General features: G+C 51.7%; 8 protein-coding genes across 8 annotated transcripts; 4 read left to right on the top strand and 4 right to left on the bottom strand.

Annotated features, from left to right (window-relative positions):
- Positions 1–554: 554 nt before the first annotated feature.
- On the top strand, positions 555–887 carry N7511_007367 (uncharacterized protein; the record flags this gene model as incomplete). The annotated part of the gene is made up of 2 exons (XM_057129744.1): positions 555–576; positions 634–887. The coding sequence occupies 2 exons, from the start codon at positions 555–557 to the stop codon at positions 885–887; spliced, it is 276 nt and encodes a 91-aa protein (XP_056982812.1).
- A 254-nt stretch (positions 888–1,141) lies between these two features.
- Positions 1,142–2,511, bottom strand: N7511_007366 (aromatic ring-hydroxylating oxygenase subunit alpha; the record flags this gene model as incomplete). The annotated part of the gene is made up of 3 exons (XM_057129743.1): positions 1,142–1,330; positions 1,392–1,617; positions 1,700–2,511. 3 exons carry the CDS (start codon positions 2,509–2,511, stop codon positions 1,142–1,144), a joined length of 1,227 nt encoding a protein of 408 aa, XP_056982811.1.
- A 172-nt stretch (positions 2,512–2,683) lies between these two features.
- N7511_007365 (uncharacterized protein) lies at positions 2,684–4,330 on the bottom strand (the record flags this gene model as incomplete). The annotated part of the gene is made up of 5 exons (XM_057129742.1): positions 2,684–2,704; positions 2,875–3,202; positions 3,252–3,398; positions 3,443–3,581; positions 3,625–4,330. The coding sequence occupies 5 exons, from the start codon at positions 4,328–4,330 to the stop codon at positions 2,684–2,686; spliced, it is 1,341 nt and encodes a 446-aa protein (XP_056982810.1).
- A 265-nt stretch (positions 4,331–4,595) lies between these two features.
- Positions 4,596–7,694, top strand: N7511_007364 (Monooxygenase FAD-binding; the record flags this gene model as incomplete). Its single annotated transcript, XM_057129741.1, has 10 exons — positions 4,596–4,619; positions 4,659–4,834; positions 4,906–5,266; positions 5,321–5,377; positions 5,428–5,582; positions 5,673–5,759; positions 5,814–5,988; positions 6,038–6,404; positions 6,458–6,768; positions 6,822–7,694. 10 exons carry the CDS (start codon positions 4,596–4,598, stop codon positions 7,692–7,694), a joined length of 2,586 nt encoding a protein of 861 aa, XP_056982809.1.
- Positions 7,695–7,991: 297 nt separating this feature from the next.
- N7511_007363 (alkene reductase) lies at positions 7,992–9,424 on the top strand (the record flags this gene model as incomplete). Its single annotated transcript, XM_057129740.1, is given in 4 exon segments — positions 7,992–8,080; positions 8,091–8,352; positions 8,409–8,739; positions 8,805–9,424. 4 exon segments carry the CDS (start codon positions 7,992–7,994, stop codon positions 9,422–9,424), a joined length of 1,302 nt encoding a protein of 433 aa, XP_056982808.1.
- Positions 9,425–9,500: 76 nt separating this feature from the next.
- Positions 9,501–11,794, bottom strand: N7511_007362 (uncharacterized protein; the record flags this gene model as incomplete). The annotated part of the gene is made up of 2 exons (XM_057129739.1): positions 9,501–11,347; positions 11,395–11,794. The coding sequence occupies 2 exons, from the start codon at positions 11,792–11,794 to the stop codon at positions 9,501–9,503; spliced, it is 2,247 nt and encodes a 748-aa protein (XP_056982807.1).
- Positions 11,795–12,323: 529 nt separating this feature from the next.
- Positions 12,324–13,394, bottom strand: N7511_007361 (uncharacterized protein; the record flags this gene model as incomplete). Its single annotated transcript, XM_057129738.1, has 3 exons — positions 12,324–12,519; positions 12,568–12,959; positions 13,005–13,394. 3 exons carry the CDS (start codon positions 13,392–13,394, stop codon positions 12,324–12,326), a joined length of 978 nt encoding a protein of 325 aa, XP_056982806.1.
- Positions 13,395–14,436: 1,042 nt separating this feature from the next.
- On the top strand, positions 14,437–15,622 carry encD (Fe(2+)/2-oxoglutarate-dependent oxygenase encD; the record flags this gene model as incomplete). The annotated part of the gene is made up of 3 exons (XM_057129737.1): positions 14,437–14,662; positions 14,716–15,194; positions 15,284–15,622. The coding sequence occupies 3 exons, from the start codon at positions 14,437–14,439 to the stop codon at positions 15,620–15,622; spliced, it is 1,044 nt and encodes a 347-aa protein (XP_056982805.1).
- Positions 15,623–15,661: the final 39 nt, after the last annotated feature.

Genomic DNA, 15,661 nt, shown 5'->3' with positions numbered 1-15,661 from the left:
AAAGAAACAAAGCTTCAGCCGATTTGGCAAGATGAGATCACAGTTAATATCGACCGACTCCACACAATATAAAATGACATCATCCCCCAGCAAGGAACATCGCAACAAATCCTCACCTCTCATTCCCATTCGCCACACGACTTTAATATAAACAACTTCATGCAAGAAATACCGTATCAGCCACTACAGTAACCCACCGCGATCGGATCATTCCAACCAATCATCACACCCCTGTCCCACAAGACCTATACGTCAGACGTCAGATCGAACAATACTAAACCCAACCAAGTGGCCATCCATGATCTTCGTCTCATCTCCGATATTATGATTCGCCAGAGCTCAACTGACCCGGGGCTGGATTCACATGACAGGTGTGGCTTGGTGAATGTTGCATCCATTAGATCATGGTCGGCAACCGGTTTTGCATTCGTGGCGTTGACATATAAATTCTTCTTTCGCGTTCCGTTGCATAACTTACTGTAGAAAACAATCATCCATTCCAAAGACCACTTCATACATTCAAAACCACTCTCCTATTTTATTTCCATATCATCATGTCCAACAACAACCAGAACCGTGAGTCTGCACCACATCAACCATCATCACATATCATCATACTAATAGATTGCAAAGCCGGCCTCCTCGGCGGTCTAGGCGACACTCTCGGTAAAACCGTCGGCGGTGTCACAAACACCGTCGGCAGCACAGTCGGTGGCCTCGGCTCGACAGTCGGCAACGCAACATCCGGTCTGGGGCAGACAGTCTCGGGCGCCACCGAGGGTCTGGGAAATACCACCAAGGGCACTGGCGAGGGAATCCAAAATGGAGTTTCCAGTGTTGGAGGCAAAAAGCAGACTGCGGAGAATCCTCTCGGTTTGAACAACTGAACAAATTGACAAGACAATTGACATCGCCAAGTCCGTCAAGCCAAATTGGACCTGGATGTATATGTACTTGCGTACTGCGTACTGCGTACGAGTGACGGGATATGATCTTTCTTGATATTATGTATTTACTATGTTATGGATGGCTATTTGATATTGATAATACCAGAATGAATTTCACAAGTTACAAACATCATACACCATTCGACCATTCCCGAGTCTCGGTCTGTGAGACTGAGTACTGCAAGTTGGATAGATCACCACGCCAACTCAGGTCTAGATATACAATCCTTCGCCTCCAATGCAGAACAAAAGGCCTCCTCTTCATCAAACTGAGTCGAGGACGAGACCGGCGCAGCAGGCCAGATCTCAGAACCCAATTTCTCTTCTTTCAGTCTGTGTTCCATAACCGTCCGCCGCACGCTATTCTGGAAGTGGATAGGACCCTGCGATTCAAACGTTAGGGCTAATTCCTGATCGAGATAACTAACAACTGAAATTACATACCTTCTCCTTGTTCGGATGCAATTCTCCACTGGTAAACACGCCACCGGCCAGATTCTGCTGCACGCCCACACAGAGCTCCTTATCCTCGGCCAGAACCTGTCTGTAGAATGCATTGATATTCTCGAATTCCTCGTCTGTAGCGTCCCGATGCCGATAAACTTCGTTCTCGATCTTGCTCTCCGTAGCAGAAACGGGGACCATGCGTTGGATATAGAAGAATTTATCCCTACAGTACGTATACCATTATCAGCAATCATGAATCAGACAAGAAGACGCACAGACAAGAACACGAAACGAAAGAAACGCACGTCACCGTCACCGAAGTAGTCGGATGAAAAAACGTAATCGCCCGTCGAAACTGACTATCCGCATCCTCCTTATTAAAAATATGATGCTCCATATAGGCCCCCTTGGGCTCAACACGATAGCGCGGCAGATCCGAAACGCCGTTAATAAGCGGATGTGAGGTAGCGCAGTGATAGCACTCATTATAGTTCTCGACGACAGCCTTCCAATTGGCCTTGAGGTCGATTTCCCAGTAATGGTCGAAGACGAAGTCAGCTGCGAAATCGAAGGCCTGCATGCGGGGGCTGTCATCGATGCTGGCGAAGTCGGCGTTCCAGTCTTGGTCTGGGCCGGGGCTGGATTGCAGGTTTACCCAGATGAAGCCTGCTTTGTCGGTGTGAAGGTGGATGGGGAGGAGGGATTGGGTGGATTTGTCGAAGGAGGGGACTGTGTCTTTGTCGAAGCGGGGGGCTTTGGAGAGGGTGCCTTGCAGGCTGTAGGACCAGCCGTGGTATTTGCAGCTGAGGATTGGGGTTGTGCCGGAGGGTTTGTGGAGGAGGGAGAAGGCGCGGTGGCGGCAGATGTTGTGGAAGCTGTTGATTTTGCCGGTGCGGTCTTGGATGAGGATTATGGGGTAGTTGGCTATGGTGAAGGTGAGGTAGTCGCCGGGGTTTTTGAAGCGTGTTGAGTGCGTGAGGAGGATCCAGTGCTTGGAGAAGATGGCGCGTCTTTCTAGTTGGTACATTGCTTCCGAGTGGTACCATGAGGCTGGGAGGGTTTTGGGAGGGGATGGAGATGGAGATGGGGGTTTGGGGGAGCTGAAGAAGTTCCACATTTTGGGTTTGGTTATAGAAGTGTAGAGTGTGCTATTGTTGTTCTATATCTATATGTTATATAGTTCAAGTTGACTCCAACTATGCAATGCGGGGATCCCACGAGAATGGGGGGTTGGAACGATAAGATAGGCTCAATGGTACTTTTGATATATTTCCAGAGCTAGTGCGTAGCTAGTAAGTAGTGACTAGGATCTATTCCGAGAGTCAAGAATGGGGGTCGATAAGCAGGGATGTTGATAGACCCCGACACAGCTTGGATGACAATTAGAAACTACAGTCTGGACTGAATTGAGCAATCCCCCCAATGGGCATCGACCTATTCTTATTAACGATTGATCAATCAATGAAGCGGAAAAACATACATCGGAAATGTGGTCATAACCCAACAACTTCGGCGCCAAACCGGGGTCTCGCCAAGCTAATGCTTCACCTTCCGGCGTAGGCACCATTTGCATCTTGCGATCTCGCTCCTGCTGCTCAGGGCCATCATGCAAGTGATACAGATATTGCTGGACATTGCCACGCTCCACGACCATTTTCGTGCGCTGTTTGCGACAGTTCTGGAAGACGGCAAGGGCGTGCTTTTTCGCTTGTAGGAATTCGGCCGAGGTCTTGGAGGTATTGGGGTTGTTTGGGAGGCGGGAGAGACATTCTCCTAGAACTGCTCCATCTTCGAAGGACATGCCAGCACTGGGATTGTTAGGGATGTAGTCTCAAATGGGGAGATAGTTGATTTTACCCGGATGCTAAGTATGGTAATGTTGCGTGGACTGCATCGCCCAGCATGACGAACGCACCGGATGGATGAGTCCAGTCGAAATCTCCGAATCGGATGCAAAGCCGCCATTTTTGGACCGATTGGCATAGCTGCAGGAGCTTGGGGATCCTGATATTGTCAGTGGGTATCCGACGTGAAGCAAATGGGCTGACCTTGGATCCCAATCTTTGAACAGTGCACACATCTCCTCCACGTTACCCTCAATGGTAGAAGCGAGAGATTCCTCTGGAATGTCATCGGGCACAAGGAGGACCATATTGAATAGCTCTCCGCCTCGAAGAACATAGTTGACTGAATTGTTAGTTTAGTCTGAATATCAAAAAGAAAAACGTACCAGCATGCGCATCCGGACCAAGCCAATAGTTCACCTGAGGATCCGTAACCAGTTCCGCCAGATCAGGATCTTTGAGCATCTCCTCCGTAGACAACAAAAGACGATATGCCAAATCACCCGTCTTCACTGGCGGATCAACACGCCCCAACAGACCTTCCGTCAACTTCCCAAAGATCCCATCCGCCCCAATGACCAAATCGCCAATCCACTGTCTTCCATCCGCCACCGTAGCAGTCGCAGTCCCCCCATCCTCCCCAACAGAAACATCCACCACACGAGCATCACAAGTCACCACAACCCCCAGCTCAACAGCCCTTCTAACCAGACACAGCTGCAGATCCGCACGGTGAAAATCCCGATACCAAGTACCCGGATAGTTCTTCTCTGACTCATGAAAATCCATGGAAGAAATGCCATTCCCCTTCCACCCCAGGAAATTGCAAACGCGAGGATAAGTCATGTACGGCCGAAGCGCCTCTCCCAACCCCCAATGCTGCAGAACGCGCGAACTATTCGGCAAAACCTGGATTCCCGCGCCGACTTCGCGGATCTCATGCGTCGCCTCCAGGACCTGCACGTCGTGGCCAGCCAGAGCGCAGCTAATAGCAGAACCGAGGCCTGCAAGGCCCGCGCCAACAATAATGATGTTCAACTTGCATGTTTCTGTACGGGTTTGCTGCTGCTTGATGTGAATTGGGGAGGTCATGGTGACACACTGCGAAAGTGTGAGTGTACAAGGTCGCGAGGTGATTTTCAGTCTTGGTGTAACTTGGAGGTAGCTTTGAATCGCACATGAGGTGGAGTACTTAAAAGAACTGCATGTTGATACCAGAATGACGAGCCACTGCAGCGATATTCAAAGATGGGGGTTAGCTTGTTCGGAGTATGCTCGACCCGAGCCCTTTAAAAAGCTACGAGGATAGATAGACCGCAGAAAACCAATATCCAAGAAGAAGCAATACCGAAAGAAAATGTCACGAGCAAGTCCCAATCCCGTACGCTATGTAGTCCACCAACTCAACTGACCACCGCAGTTCTCTTTGAAAGGCCGCACAGCACTTGTAACCGGCGGCGCACGGGGCTGCGGATTAGCATTCGCGCGAGGCCTCGCAGAAGCAGGAGCCGACGTAGCAGTTTTCGATATCGAACCCGCCGAAGAGGCCTTCCACGCAATTTCCCAGGATTACGGTGTTCGCACCGCGTATTACAAGTACGAAGAACCCCCTCGTGCAGCGCACCGGACGTCCCTTCCATCTTCCAATGCTAAAACCAGTTCAATAGAGTGGACATCTCCTCCGAAGAAAGTCTCCAGCAAGGATTCGCCCAGTTCCAAGCAGAGTTCAATAACGCGCTTGATATTTGCGTTCCGTGCGCGGGCATCAATCGCCATCTTCCGTTCCTCGACTTCACATACAAGGACCACCAGGATCTGCTGTCGATCAACGTGCTGGGACTTTACTTCACGGCGCAGCTTGCGGCGAAGCAGATGATTGCCAATGGCACGAAACATGGAAGTATCGTCTTGGTGGCTAGTATGGCTAGCCACATCGCGGTGCGGAGCCAGTTGTGCTCTGCGTACTGTGGAACGAAAGGCGCCGTCCGTTCGATGTGTCCGGCCATTGCGAAGGAATTGGCTGAATATGTGGGTTTAGTGATCCATTCTGGGTATTAGTGGTGCTGATTGGATGTCCTGTAGGGGATTCGAGTCAATTCCATCTCGCCGGGATATGTAAAGACAGAAATGACCGCTGCGGTAAGTGACGTCTCCACGGCCATTGGTTTGAATTGATTGCTAAGGGTTAGTTCCCCCATCTTCTCGAGGGCTGGAAATCAGAGGCTATGAATGGGCGGATTGCGGAGCCTGAGGATATCATGGGGGCGTGTGTGTTCCTGGCCAGTGATGCCAGTCTGTACATGACGGGATCGGACATAGTGGTGGATGGGGGCGTGACACGGTGGTGAGGAAGAGTGGGGGTTGAGTCCCCGCGTAGACGTCAATAAATAGAAAGACCGCGAATAAGTCCAATGCAAGCCAAAATGTCTCCAAGTGCCAATCATGAAGGCCATCGCCTTGGCCCTGTCGATGCATCTACTGTCGTTGTTGTGGGGGCCGGGCCATCAGGCTTGATGCTGGCGTAAGTCAAGTCGTGGTGACAATCCCAGCGCATCTCAGGACTAACGAGAGCCAGCTGCAATCTCGTCCGCTTTGGAATTGATGTAGTGATTCTCGATGATCGCCCCGATAAAACGGCCACAGGCAAGGCCGATGGAATGCAGCCCAAGACCATTGAGACCTTTAAACAACTCCGTCTCGCAGAGCCATTGTTGAAAAATGGAGCTCGCGTCCACGACATTTCATTCTGGGTGAGTTCAATGAAGGACAATACCGATGAGCTCTACTAAAATACAACAGCAATCAACCGCCGACCAGCCCCTCCATCGAAGAGGTCGTCAAACCCACTACCCAGACCACCTCGTCGGCGCATCAGACCCATACATCCTCCTCGCCCACCAGGGTATGGTAGAAGAAGTCATGATAAACGACATGGAAGCACGGGGTGTATACGTCACGCGCAACAGCCGATTCACGTCCTGTTCGCGCATACCCGGAACCAACAAGCTAGAAATCAGATACGAGAATGTGTCCACGGGCACATCATCCCAGATCCAAGCAGACTACCTGGTCGGATGTGACGGCGCGCGATCCAAAGTGCGAGGCTTCATCCCAGACGCCGACCTAGAAGGAGAGATCACCAACGCGGCATGGGGTGTACTGGATGGTAAGTGATGTGTCTGCGACTCCACCGCCGCAAACCCTCAACTAACCAGCCAGGCGTCATCGACACGGACTTCCCCGATCTATGGAGCAAAGTGGCACTGCGATCAGCCTCGGCCGGGTCCATTCTCTGGATTCCGCGTGAGCGGGGCATGACTCGGCTGTATGTTGAGTTGAGCGCGACGGACGGTGAGCGGGTCGATAAGGCGAAAGCGACGACTGAGTATGTGATGCAGCGGGCAAGAGATGCGATGCAGCCGTTCCGGCTGGAGTGGAAGTCTGTGGAGTGGTTTGGAACATATGTTGTTGGACAACGCGTTGCGAAGCACTTCATGGACCCGCAAGCACAGATATTCATTGCAGGTGACGTAGGGCTCACTACTGGGTAATCGGGAATTGACAATATACTAACACTGAATAGGCCGGTCATTGCCACTCGGCACTCGCTGCCCAAGGGGCCAATACCAGCATGCATGATAGCTTCAATCTCGCGTGGAAGATCAACCTGCTCAGCCGGGGACTCGCCAGACCGTCTCTACTGCACAGCTACGAAGAAGAGCGACTGAAAATAGCACATGATCTCATCAACTTCGACATCGAGCACTGCAAAGCCTTTGCAGAGGGCGAGGCGGCATTATCCAAGAACTTCGACGACAACATCCGGTTCATCTCCGGTGTTGGGGCAGAGTATGGACGTGGGATGCTTACAGCGGCGTCATCCACGCACGGCAGACTCAAGCCCGGGATGCTACAGCCTCCTGCCAAAGTCACGCGGTATATCGATGCCAATCCAGTCGACATCCAATTGGATATTCCCCTCCTCGGCCAATTCAAGATTTACATATTTGTCTCAGATGTTGCTTCGTCGATGGATTTCCTGCGGGATGTCTGTCAGGATGTAGAGGGGGCTTTTGACAACATCACTGCCCAGGCTGAACGGTCTTACGGGAAGCAGCCGAGGGGCTACGCTGCTTCTGATGAATTCGTTCAGTCTCATCGGTATACGGCTGTCTCCGATGTGTTTACCTTGGCGATGGTTACGAGCTCGTCTCAGTTGGAGTTTGAGATGGCGGATTTGCCGGATCTTCTGCGGAAGAGTCGTTGGACTTTGTATTTGGATAATGTGGAGAAGAATAGCTGTACGCGGAAGTGGTTTGGGGGACTTTTGGCGGATCAGGCTGGTGTTGTTATTGTTAGGCCGGATGGATATATTGGAGCTATTGATTCCTGGGGTACCAGTGAGGGAGAGCGTGTCGGGCAGTGGATGAAGGATTACTTTTCATTTATGCTGTAGTAGAGGAATGTGTTATAGATATTCTTCACTTTGTTCATGTCAATAGAAAACAATTTCAGAATTTCAGATCAGCCTTCTATCCATATCGCAATCATGTTTCTTAACAGTGTTCTTCTTTCATGTTAGCATTTCCAAAGCCCTAAAAAGCTCAACTAGCATCTTGCACAGGTAATTCATATCTCCATCCTTTCGACATCCATCTACAACAATCCATCCAAACCATAAAATCCACCCACATCACCACTTTCAACTAAGAGCATACAAAAGGTGGGGGCTTCCATACAGTGGGGGCGATCCATGCCACTATCAAAGACCGAGCTGCATCCCACTATTCAAACATCCCACCATGCATCCCACTTTCTACAAGCAGTAAAAAGCAGAAGTAGGTATATATAGAGTAAAACCACTACAATGGACCAAGCCAAACCAACCATCCAAAATGGGCTCAATCGCAACAAAAGACCACCTCTTCGAGTCCCTCCGCCTAGGAGCCCTCCCCCTCAAGCACCGCGTCATCCTAGCACCATGCACACGCATGCGAGCATCAAAGGAATCCGAAGGCGTTTACGTCCCCAACGACCTCAACGTCGAGTATTACTCCCAGCGAGCCACCGACGGAGGCTTCATGTTGACAGAAGCGACGCCAATCAGCAGACACGTACGTGCAGCCCACATCTAACCAACCCCAAACCGAAACCCAGCTAACAGCACCAGGCCGCCGGATACCCCGGCGTCCCAGGCATCTTCACAGCGACCCAGATAGCCGGCTGGAAGAAAGTAACCGACGCAGTGCACGCCAAGGGCGGATTCATCTACTGCCAACTCTGGCACGTCGGCCGAGCAACCATCTCCCCCTTCATTGAAGGAAGAGACGTACTCGGCGCGAGCGAAATCCCCATAACAGGAAATGCCCTGGACGGCAGCGCCTACGCGGCGTCGCCACCGCGCGCAATGACAATCGCCGAGATCCAAGAAACAGTCGACGAATACGTCGCGGCGGCCAAGCGCGCCCGCGAAGCCGGGTTCGACGGAGTCGAGATCCATGGTGAGAGAATTCCACCCGGAAGCAAGTTGTTTTATGCGCAATGGCTAATGTCAGTAAATGGATAGGCGCCAACGGCTACCTGCTCGATCAATTCCTGCACGACAACGTCAACACACGCACAGACTCGTACGGCGGCAGCATCGAGAAGCGAGCGCGTATCGTGCTGGAAGTCATCGAAGCAGTGACTGCGGCGATAGGCGCTGACCGCGTGGGAATCCGGCTGTCGCCGTATAACTATTTCCAGGATACGCGGGACTCGGACGCGAGCGTCAACTGGGCGAAGCTGTGCTCTATGATCGCCGGTCTGGCGGAGGGATCTCGACCGGCGTATGTGCACATGGTCGAGCCTCGGTTTGACGAGGTGCTTGATGAAAAGGCCAAGATGGAATCGCTGACGACGGAAAGGCCTTCACTGGATGTGTTCCGGCCGACGCTGAAGAAGGCGGGGATTTCATTCCTGGCGGCTGGGAACTTTGATGCTGAAAATGCCGGGGCGAAGCTGGCGGGTGATGGGGCTGATGGGGTGGTGTTTGGTCGGTATTTTATTTCGAATCCCGATTTGCCGAGACGGTTGAGGGAGGGATTGCCTTTGGCGCCGTATGATCGGTCGACGTTTTACGGGGCTGAGCCGGCGGAGAAGGGGTATACTGATTACCCGTTCTATGGCGTTGAGGTTACTGCGTAGATGGGGGAGATGCATATATAACAACATATCATATGAGATAACTTAGAACAAATAGGCCAATTTACAAATCAAAGCATCAGGATAAATTGACCAGAACTTTCATCGCGTCGTGCACCACTGCCCATCGAACCGTAGCCAACTGCTGTGCCATCGCCGCCGCCAGCGGTCGTGGACAAAACTTTCCAGAAAGTGCCGCCAATTCCGACGCAGTCGGACAATTGGTCATCATAACAATCAATGAAGACAAATCCGTCGACAAGCGATTCTCGTCAGAGGTAAGATCAAGTCCACGGTGAAAGACCCACGCAGCCAAGGTGCACAGGTACAAACACCACGGGAAATGGAACGAATCCGCCTGCTCCCACTCATTCAAACTCAGCACGGAGTCCTGCAACAGCGATGCGGCCTGTCGGGCAGCCGTACATGGCGGCCCAGCGTCCTCCTGCAGCCATCTGGTGATACCGCGCAGCGAGCGCGCGCGATCCGCGTCCGTCACTAACCGGCCCAGGATATGGGGAGCCCCCGCGACAATCTGGAGATCCAGGACTTCAACGTGCAGCGCGAGGTACGCAGCATGGTAAAGGGCATGGCCAGAGATCTTGAGGCCGGTGAACTGGCGCGGCGAGGCGGTCTGCGCGAGTTTCATGGCCAGACAGTCCGAGTCGAAGTCTCCTTTCCAGAGATCGTAGGAGCGGCCCATACGCGGAGTCCAGGCGCCGACACGATCGGGGGTCTCGGAGCGGAGGGTTGTTTGATCGCGGCGCTTGAGATCGGCAGAGACAGACATCAGGCCGTGGAGGATGACGATGCGGGCGAAGACGTTCAGATCTCGGGGTCGGGGCGTCGCGGCTGGGGTGATGTAGCCTTTCAGCACGGGGAGGAAGATCCGGGGCTCTTCTCGGAGGGCGTGGTGCGCCCAGTCTTGTGCTGTGGATGCTTCCCATGCTGCTGTGCTGCAGGGTAGGGAGGAGCGGATTTCAAAGGCTGACATGCAGAGGGACTGGGAGAAGAGGACTGCGTGCTGGGTGTCCCACATGAAGCAGTGTAGGGCGACTCTTTTGCGTTGTTCGTCTTCTAGGGCTTGGCGCCAGACGAGGTCTAGATCGGTGGATTGGGTTATAGTTGGGATGGAGCGGATGGTGCAGCAGGTGCTGCGGCGGATGAGCTTGATCAGGACGCAGTGGAAGAGCTGTGCGCGCTCGCGCTGCTTCGGGCCTGCTCGCATTTTACCGAAACAGTCTATTAGGAGCATGGACTGCAGGACCCAGAGATTGGGCTGCGGGGAGAAGTCGGGATGGCAGAGGAGTTGGCAGCGGAGGGTGTCGTGGATCTCGACTGCTAGTTGGTGGGCTTCGCGGGTGCTGTATGTGGCGCCCATGAAGAGGATGGAGGCGAGGAAGACTGGTGCTGCGCTGGTTGGGTTGAAGGTGTGTTGGTGGATCAATGGGTATGTGGTGTTGAAGCGAGTGAAGAAGAGATCACTGTAGCTCTGCAGGGCAGCGCGTGAGAGAAGAGGGGAGTCGAGGAGCATGGGGTGGCCGTCGATGTTTGTTGGGTGCGCGTGTGCTACTACAGACATGATTCCTTTTCGGGCTTCTTCGGTTATCTGTGGTAGACGAGGTGGAGGGTTGGGATCTAGCATCACGGATCCTGACATCCAGTCTAGATCGGGGAGACTGGGGAGGGCGGGTGAGATGGATTGCTGGAAGGGCGGCTCTCTGTCCATTATGGATGCCATTAAGAGCGCCGAGGGACCGTCGTACTTTTCAGTTGGATCTTCCATTGGCATGTTGTTCATTTCTTGAAAGGCGACTGTTTCGAATCCAGACGAGTCCAGTTGGTGGAAAGCGTCGTCGAGAGAGGAAACGTCAAACAGCCAATTATAGTTACAAGTCGCAGCAAACGGTAGATTGAAGTCGGTTGCTGTTAGTGTCAGAAGTGAGGATATCGTGTGAAGCTTGCGACATTACCAGTATCCATGCCAAAATAATCCCCTATCCCATCTACTTCGACATTAAACGAGCCATCCGCAGCATCAAACTGTCCAGGGATTGGCTCGACGTAGGGCTCATAGGAGCCGATAGGAATCAATGGCGCCAGAAACGGGTCTGTTTCATCGATTGAAATCGACGTTGGATCCGAGCCTGAGCCTGGTGGTGATATCGGCAGACCTGTCTCTGGCTGATAGTCTTCCAGTTCCTGGCCCGAACTATTCGCCGAGTCCGAGGAGTTCAAAGTGCTCCGAATCTGTCTCTGAGAAGGCCGTACAAAGATCGAACCATCTGCTGCCCGTCTGGTCCTCTTTCGCGTCTTGAGTAAACCCTGCCCGGGGCCTCCAGCTTCCTGGTCGCGCTTGGTGTGCCGTTCCATATGTCGCGCTATTGTCATTAGCATTTCCACTGACACCTGACACACAATTCCCACCTAGTAAATCAGGACGCTGGAAATGAACAGAGCACCGCTCACAAGTATATCCATTGCGTGGCTGTTCGTGGTTGAAGGCATGTCGGCGCAAGTGTTCTGCGCGGGTGAAGCTCTTGCTACACCCGGGATGCTGGCATGCATGGGTTTTCATCATGAGTGTCGCAAAGAAACAGTTTCTCAAGAGAAATGCAAGTCCAAGTCGGAGTCCACGCCGAGTCCAACTGATAAGGATGCGGGGGAAGCGCTAACGAGTGCATACTCGGCGCTGACAGGTCTTCGCTTATCAGCTGCTGCATCACTACCTGACAGGATGGGACGGTCTAGATGCTGATTGAACTATAGTCAAGCTATGACCTTTACCAATGCAAAAATGTGATTTATTGTGCTACTATCATGAGCATCAAGTCATTTCAAATCCATCCGCTGCGTGGCAATAACTTAGTTCCATACTTCAACATGGCAACCGCTTCCCAAATCAATGGAAATATCTCCATTCCGGACTATTCTCGCCGTCTCGGAATTGACTAGTCTCAACCTGAGCCTCTCGAATCGATTGACCCTGCTTATGATCTCGGCGGTGGTTTTCCATCCGCATCCAGCTGCCGAGTCCAAGCACAAGAACAATGCAAACGGCGTTACAGCAACACGTTGCGATAAGGGTGGGCAAGTACCTATTGAACCCATCAGTAAGTTTCTCAGGCAAAAGCAAAGGCTCTTACTTGGGCGCATATTGCGTTCGGAACGTTCCGGCACTCAAAATCCCTGCGATGTTTCCTAACCCGACAAAGAGGCCCGTATTGGCGGCGCGGGAATTCTCATGAACATTGTTATTGTTGTGCCATGCATGCACAAGACATGATGGGATGTAGGAGCCGGCTGCCATGAGGAAGCAGGCAAAGTATGCCACACCTTTGTTGCCCTCCACATCAATGGCGGTCAATATAATCATGCCCACTAGCGACACTGTCAAGGAGAAGATAATATGAAAGGTTCTCTCTCGGAAATAGTCTGAAGATTTCGCGACACATAGCAAGAACACTGCACCAACCAGGTTGGGGGCGACTGTCCAAAGATTCGTTTTCACCACCGAATATCCCAGTCGCTGAACAATCTGCGGCTGTTAGTGCAAGAACGGCAAGCAAGGCTTGAGACTTACCAAAGGGAAGAAATTCATTGCAGTGGCATACGCAACAGGATATGTGAACGTGATCAAACACCAAACCGGGAACTTCCAATCATTCCATGATTCAAAGCAAGCTTTCAGGTCAAACGCAGTATTCACTTCGGAGGAAGTGTCCCGAAGAAGACGTACTGTCGCGGCCGCCTTCTCCCTCTCACTCAAGAACCAGGCTGTTGGTGCACTATCCGGCAGCAAGAAGAAGCCAACAATTCCGGTAATAAGGGTCATTGATCCTTCAATAATGAAAAGCCATTGCCACCCCTTCACTGCAGGATCATTAATCTGGAATACACCAAAAGAGATAAGGCCACTGAAAGCGGACGCCAGAACAGCAAACGATTGAATGATAGCCAAACGGAACCCCATTTCTCCTCGGGTATAGAAAAGCGTCAAATAGTAAGTTGCCCCTGCAAAGAACCCGGTCTCGAAGATGCCGAGTATAAGTCTGATGGCTAGCAGAGAGCCAAAGCCCTTGGCGGCACATTGGCAGAGAGCTAGGATTCCCCATGCCACCGACACTGGATTCAATCAGTCTTGAGCGATGCACAGTTGAGAGACGAGTCAAGGAACTCACTGCATGAGAGCGTGAGTCGACCAGAGTATCGCTTGATTAGCAGATTCCATGGCAAATTGAAAATACCAAATGGGATATAGAAAAGGAGAATCAGCAGGGAATAGTCATTTCCCACCAGATGCAAATCTTCGTCAAGCCCATCCGTCTTCGCATTTGCCAAATTGCTCTATTTCTATTAGTAGGCTGCGGGAATACAAGTCGGATTACATACTCGATCCATGCAGTCGAAGAAGTACATCTAGATCCGACAAAGAGTCATGCATTAGCGATTGCTCTTTAGATTAAACACAAACTACTTACCAAACACAGCACTGGCAGTACAATATAATCGATCTTGTTGACAAAAGATCTCTCGGCTTCATGGTCTGTGTATGGAGCATTTTCCCCAATATTTACTTCGGGGTCTGGAACTTTGACATCGTGATATAATTTAGATTCCGACATGTTGAACTAAACATCTAGGAGAATTCTGGCGCGAAGCCGACGCGATCGGACACTTATAAATACTTCACATGCGGTACAACATTCCAATCCCTTGACATGGGGCATTTCCAAGACTCGATGTGAAAAGAGCTACTTAGATACGACCTATTGGTGTATAGTATAGATGTGATAGTCTCCTCAACATCTCTTATCGGGACGGGACGCGTTAACCCCCATCTTTGGCATTTGGCAGCCCCCATCTATATCCTCATCCAGGAACATCGAGTGATGCGGGGATTTCGGGGTTCTTTGCGAACTTGCAAACGGGGGTATCTCCAAGATGATATTTTGAGAAATATATTCGAAGCCAATTGCTCCAGGGAAACCATCAACGACACTTCCTCATAGACCATGTCTGTCCCGACAGCCCCACCAATTCTAGATTTCTCTCCTTTCTACGGAGGAGACAGCGAAGCAAAGTCAAAATTGATTGATGAAGTGCGCAAGTGTTGCCACTATAATGGCTTCTTCCAGATTACAGGCCACCGAGTGCCACTCGACTTACAGCGCCGGGTGATGAACTGCTCGCGACGCTTCTTCGATCTACCACTAGAGGAGAAGCTCAAGATTGACAAGAGTGAGAATCGACTCAATTGCCAATTGAATCACAAAGCCATACTGACAGAACAGACCACAACTCCTTCAACAGAGGGTACGAGCTCCTACGATCGCAAATGCTCGAAATTGGAACCGGCCCCGAGCTCAAAGAAGGCCTATACATCGGCGAAGAAATCCCCACCGACCACCCATACTACCTGGCAAAGAAACTAAACAGCGGCCCCAACCAATGGCCCTCCTCTGTGCCAGAGAAAGAAGAGTTCCAGGAAACCACAATGCAATACTACCACGCGGTATTCTCGCTGGCGAAGGACGTGCTCGGCGTTCTCGCGCAAACCCTAGGAGTAGAGTCGACCTTCTTCGACCCCCTCACGGACGGCGCCGTCGCCACAATGCGCTACCTGCATTATCCCGCGCAACCACAGGACACAGACGAGAAACTGAACCGTGGAATTGGCGCCCACACGGACTTTGGATGCATCACGCTCCTGCTGCAGGACGAGGTAGACGGGCTGCAAGTCTTGGATGCGCCAACTGGACAATGGCTAGATGTGAGTTTAGCGTCCCAGTCCCACATTGCCAGAACCGATAGCACAGCCTGTATTCTGTATTCCGACATGCACTAACGAAACCAAAACAGGTCAAACCCGTTCCGGGGGCGTATGTGGTTAACTTAGGCAATCTATTCATGCGCATGGCAAACGACAAGTACAAATCCAACACGCATCGCGTGATCAATAAATCCGGACGGGAGCGGTATTCTATTCCGTTCTTTTTCAGTGGGAATCCGGACTATATCTGCGAATGCTTGCCCAATTGTCGGGAGGATGGAGAGCTGGCGAAGTATGGGCCGATCACGGTGCAGGATATGGTTACGGCCTCTTACAAGGAAAGCTATGGTCGGGCGGAGAAGTATAAGAGGGATTTGGAGGACAGGGAGCCGGAACCTTTGCCTGCTGTTGCTGCTGTTGGTGCTTAGAGATGTAAGCTCGGTTTTGTAGCTCAATTGAAATGATGC

This window comes from Penicillium nucicola, assembly GCF_028828085.1.
Source record: "Penicillium nucicola strain IBT 29836 chromosome Unknown utg000007l, whole genome shotgun sequence".
Classification (NCBI taxonomy): domain Eukaryota; kingdom Fungi; phylum Ascomycota; class Eurotiomycetes; order Eurotiales; family Aspergillaceae; genus Penicillium; species Penicillium nucicola.
This window is presented reverse-complemented; position numbering and strand designations above follow the sequence as displayed.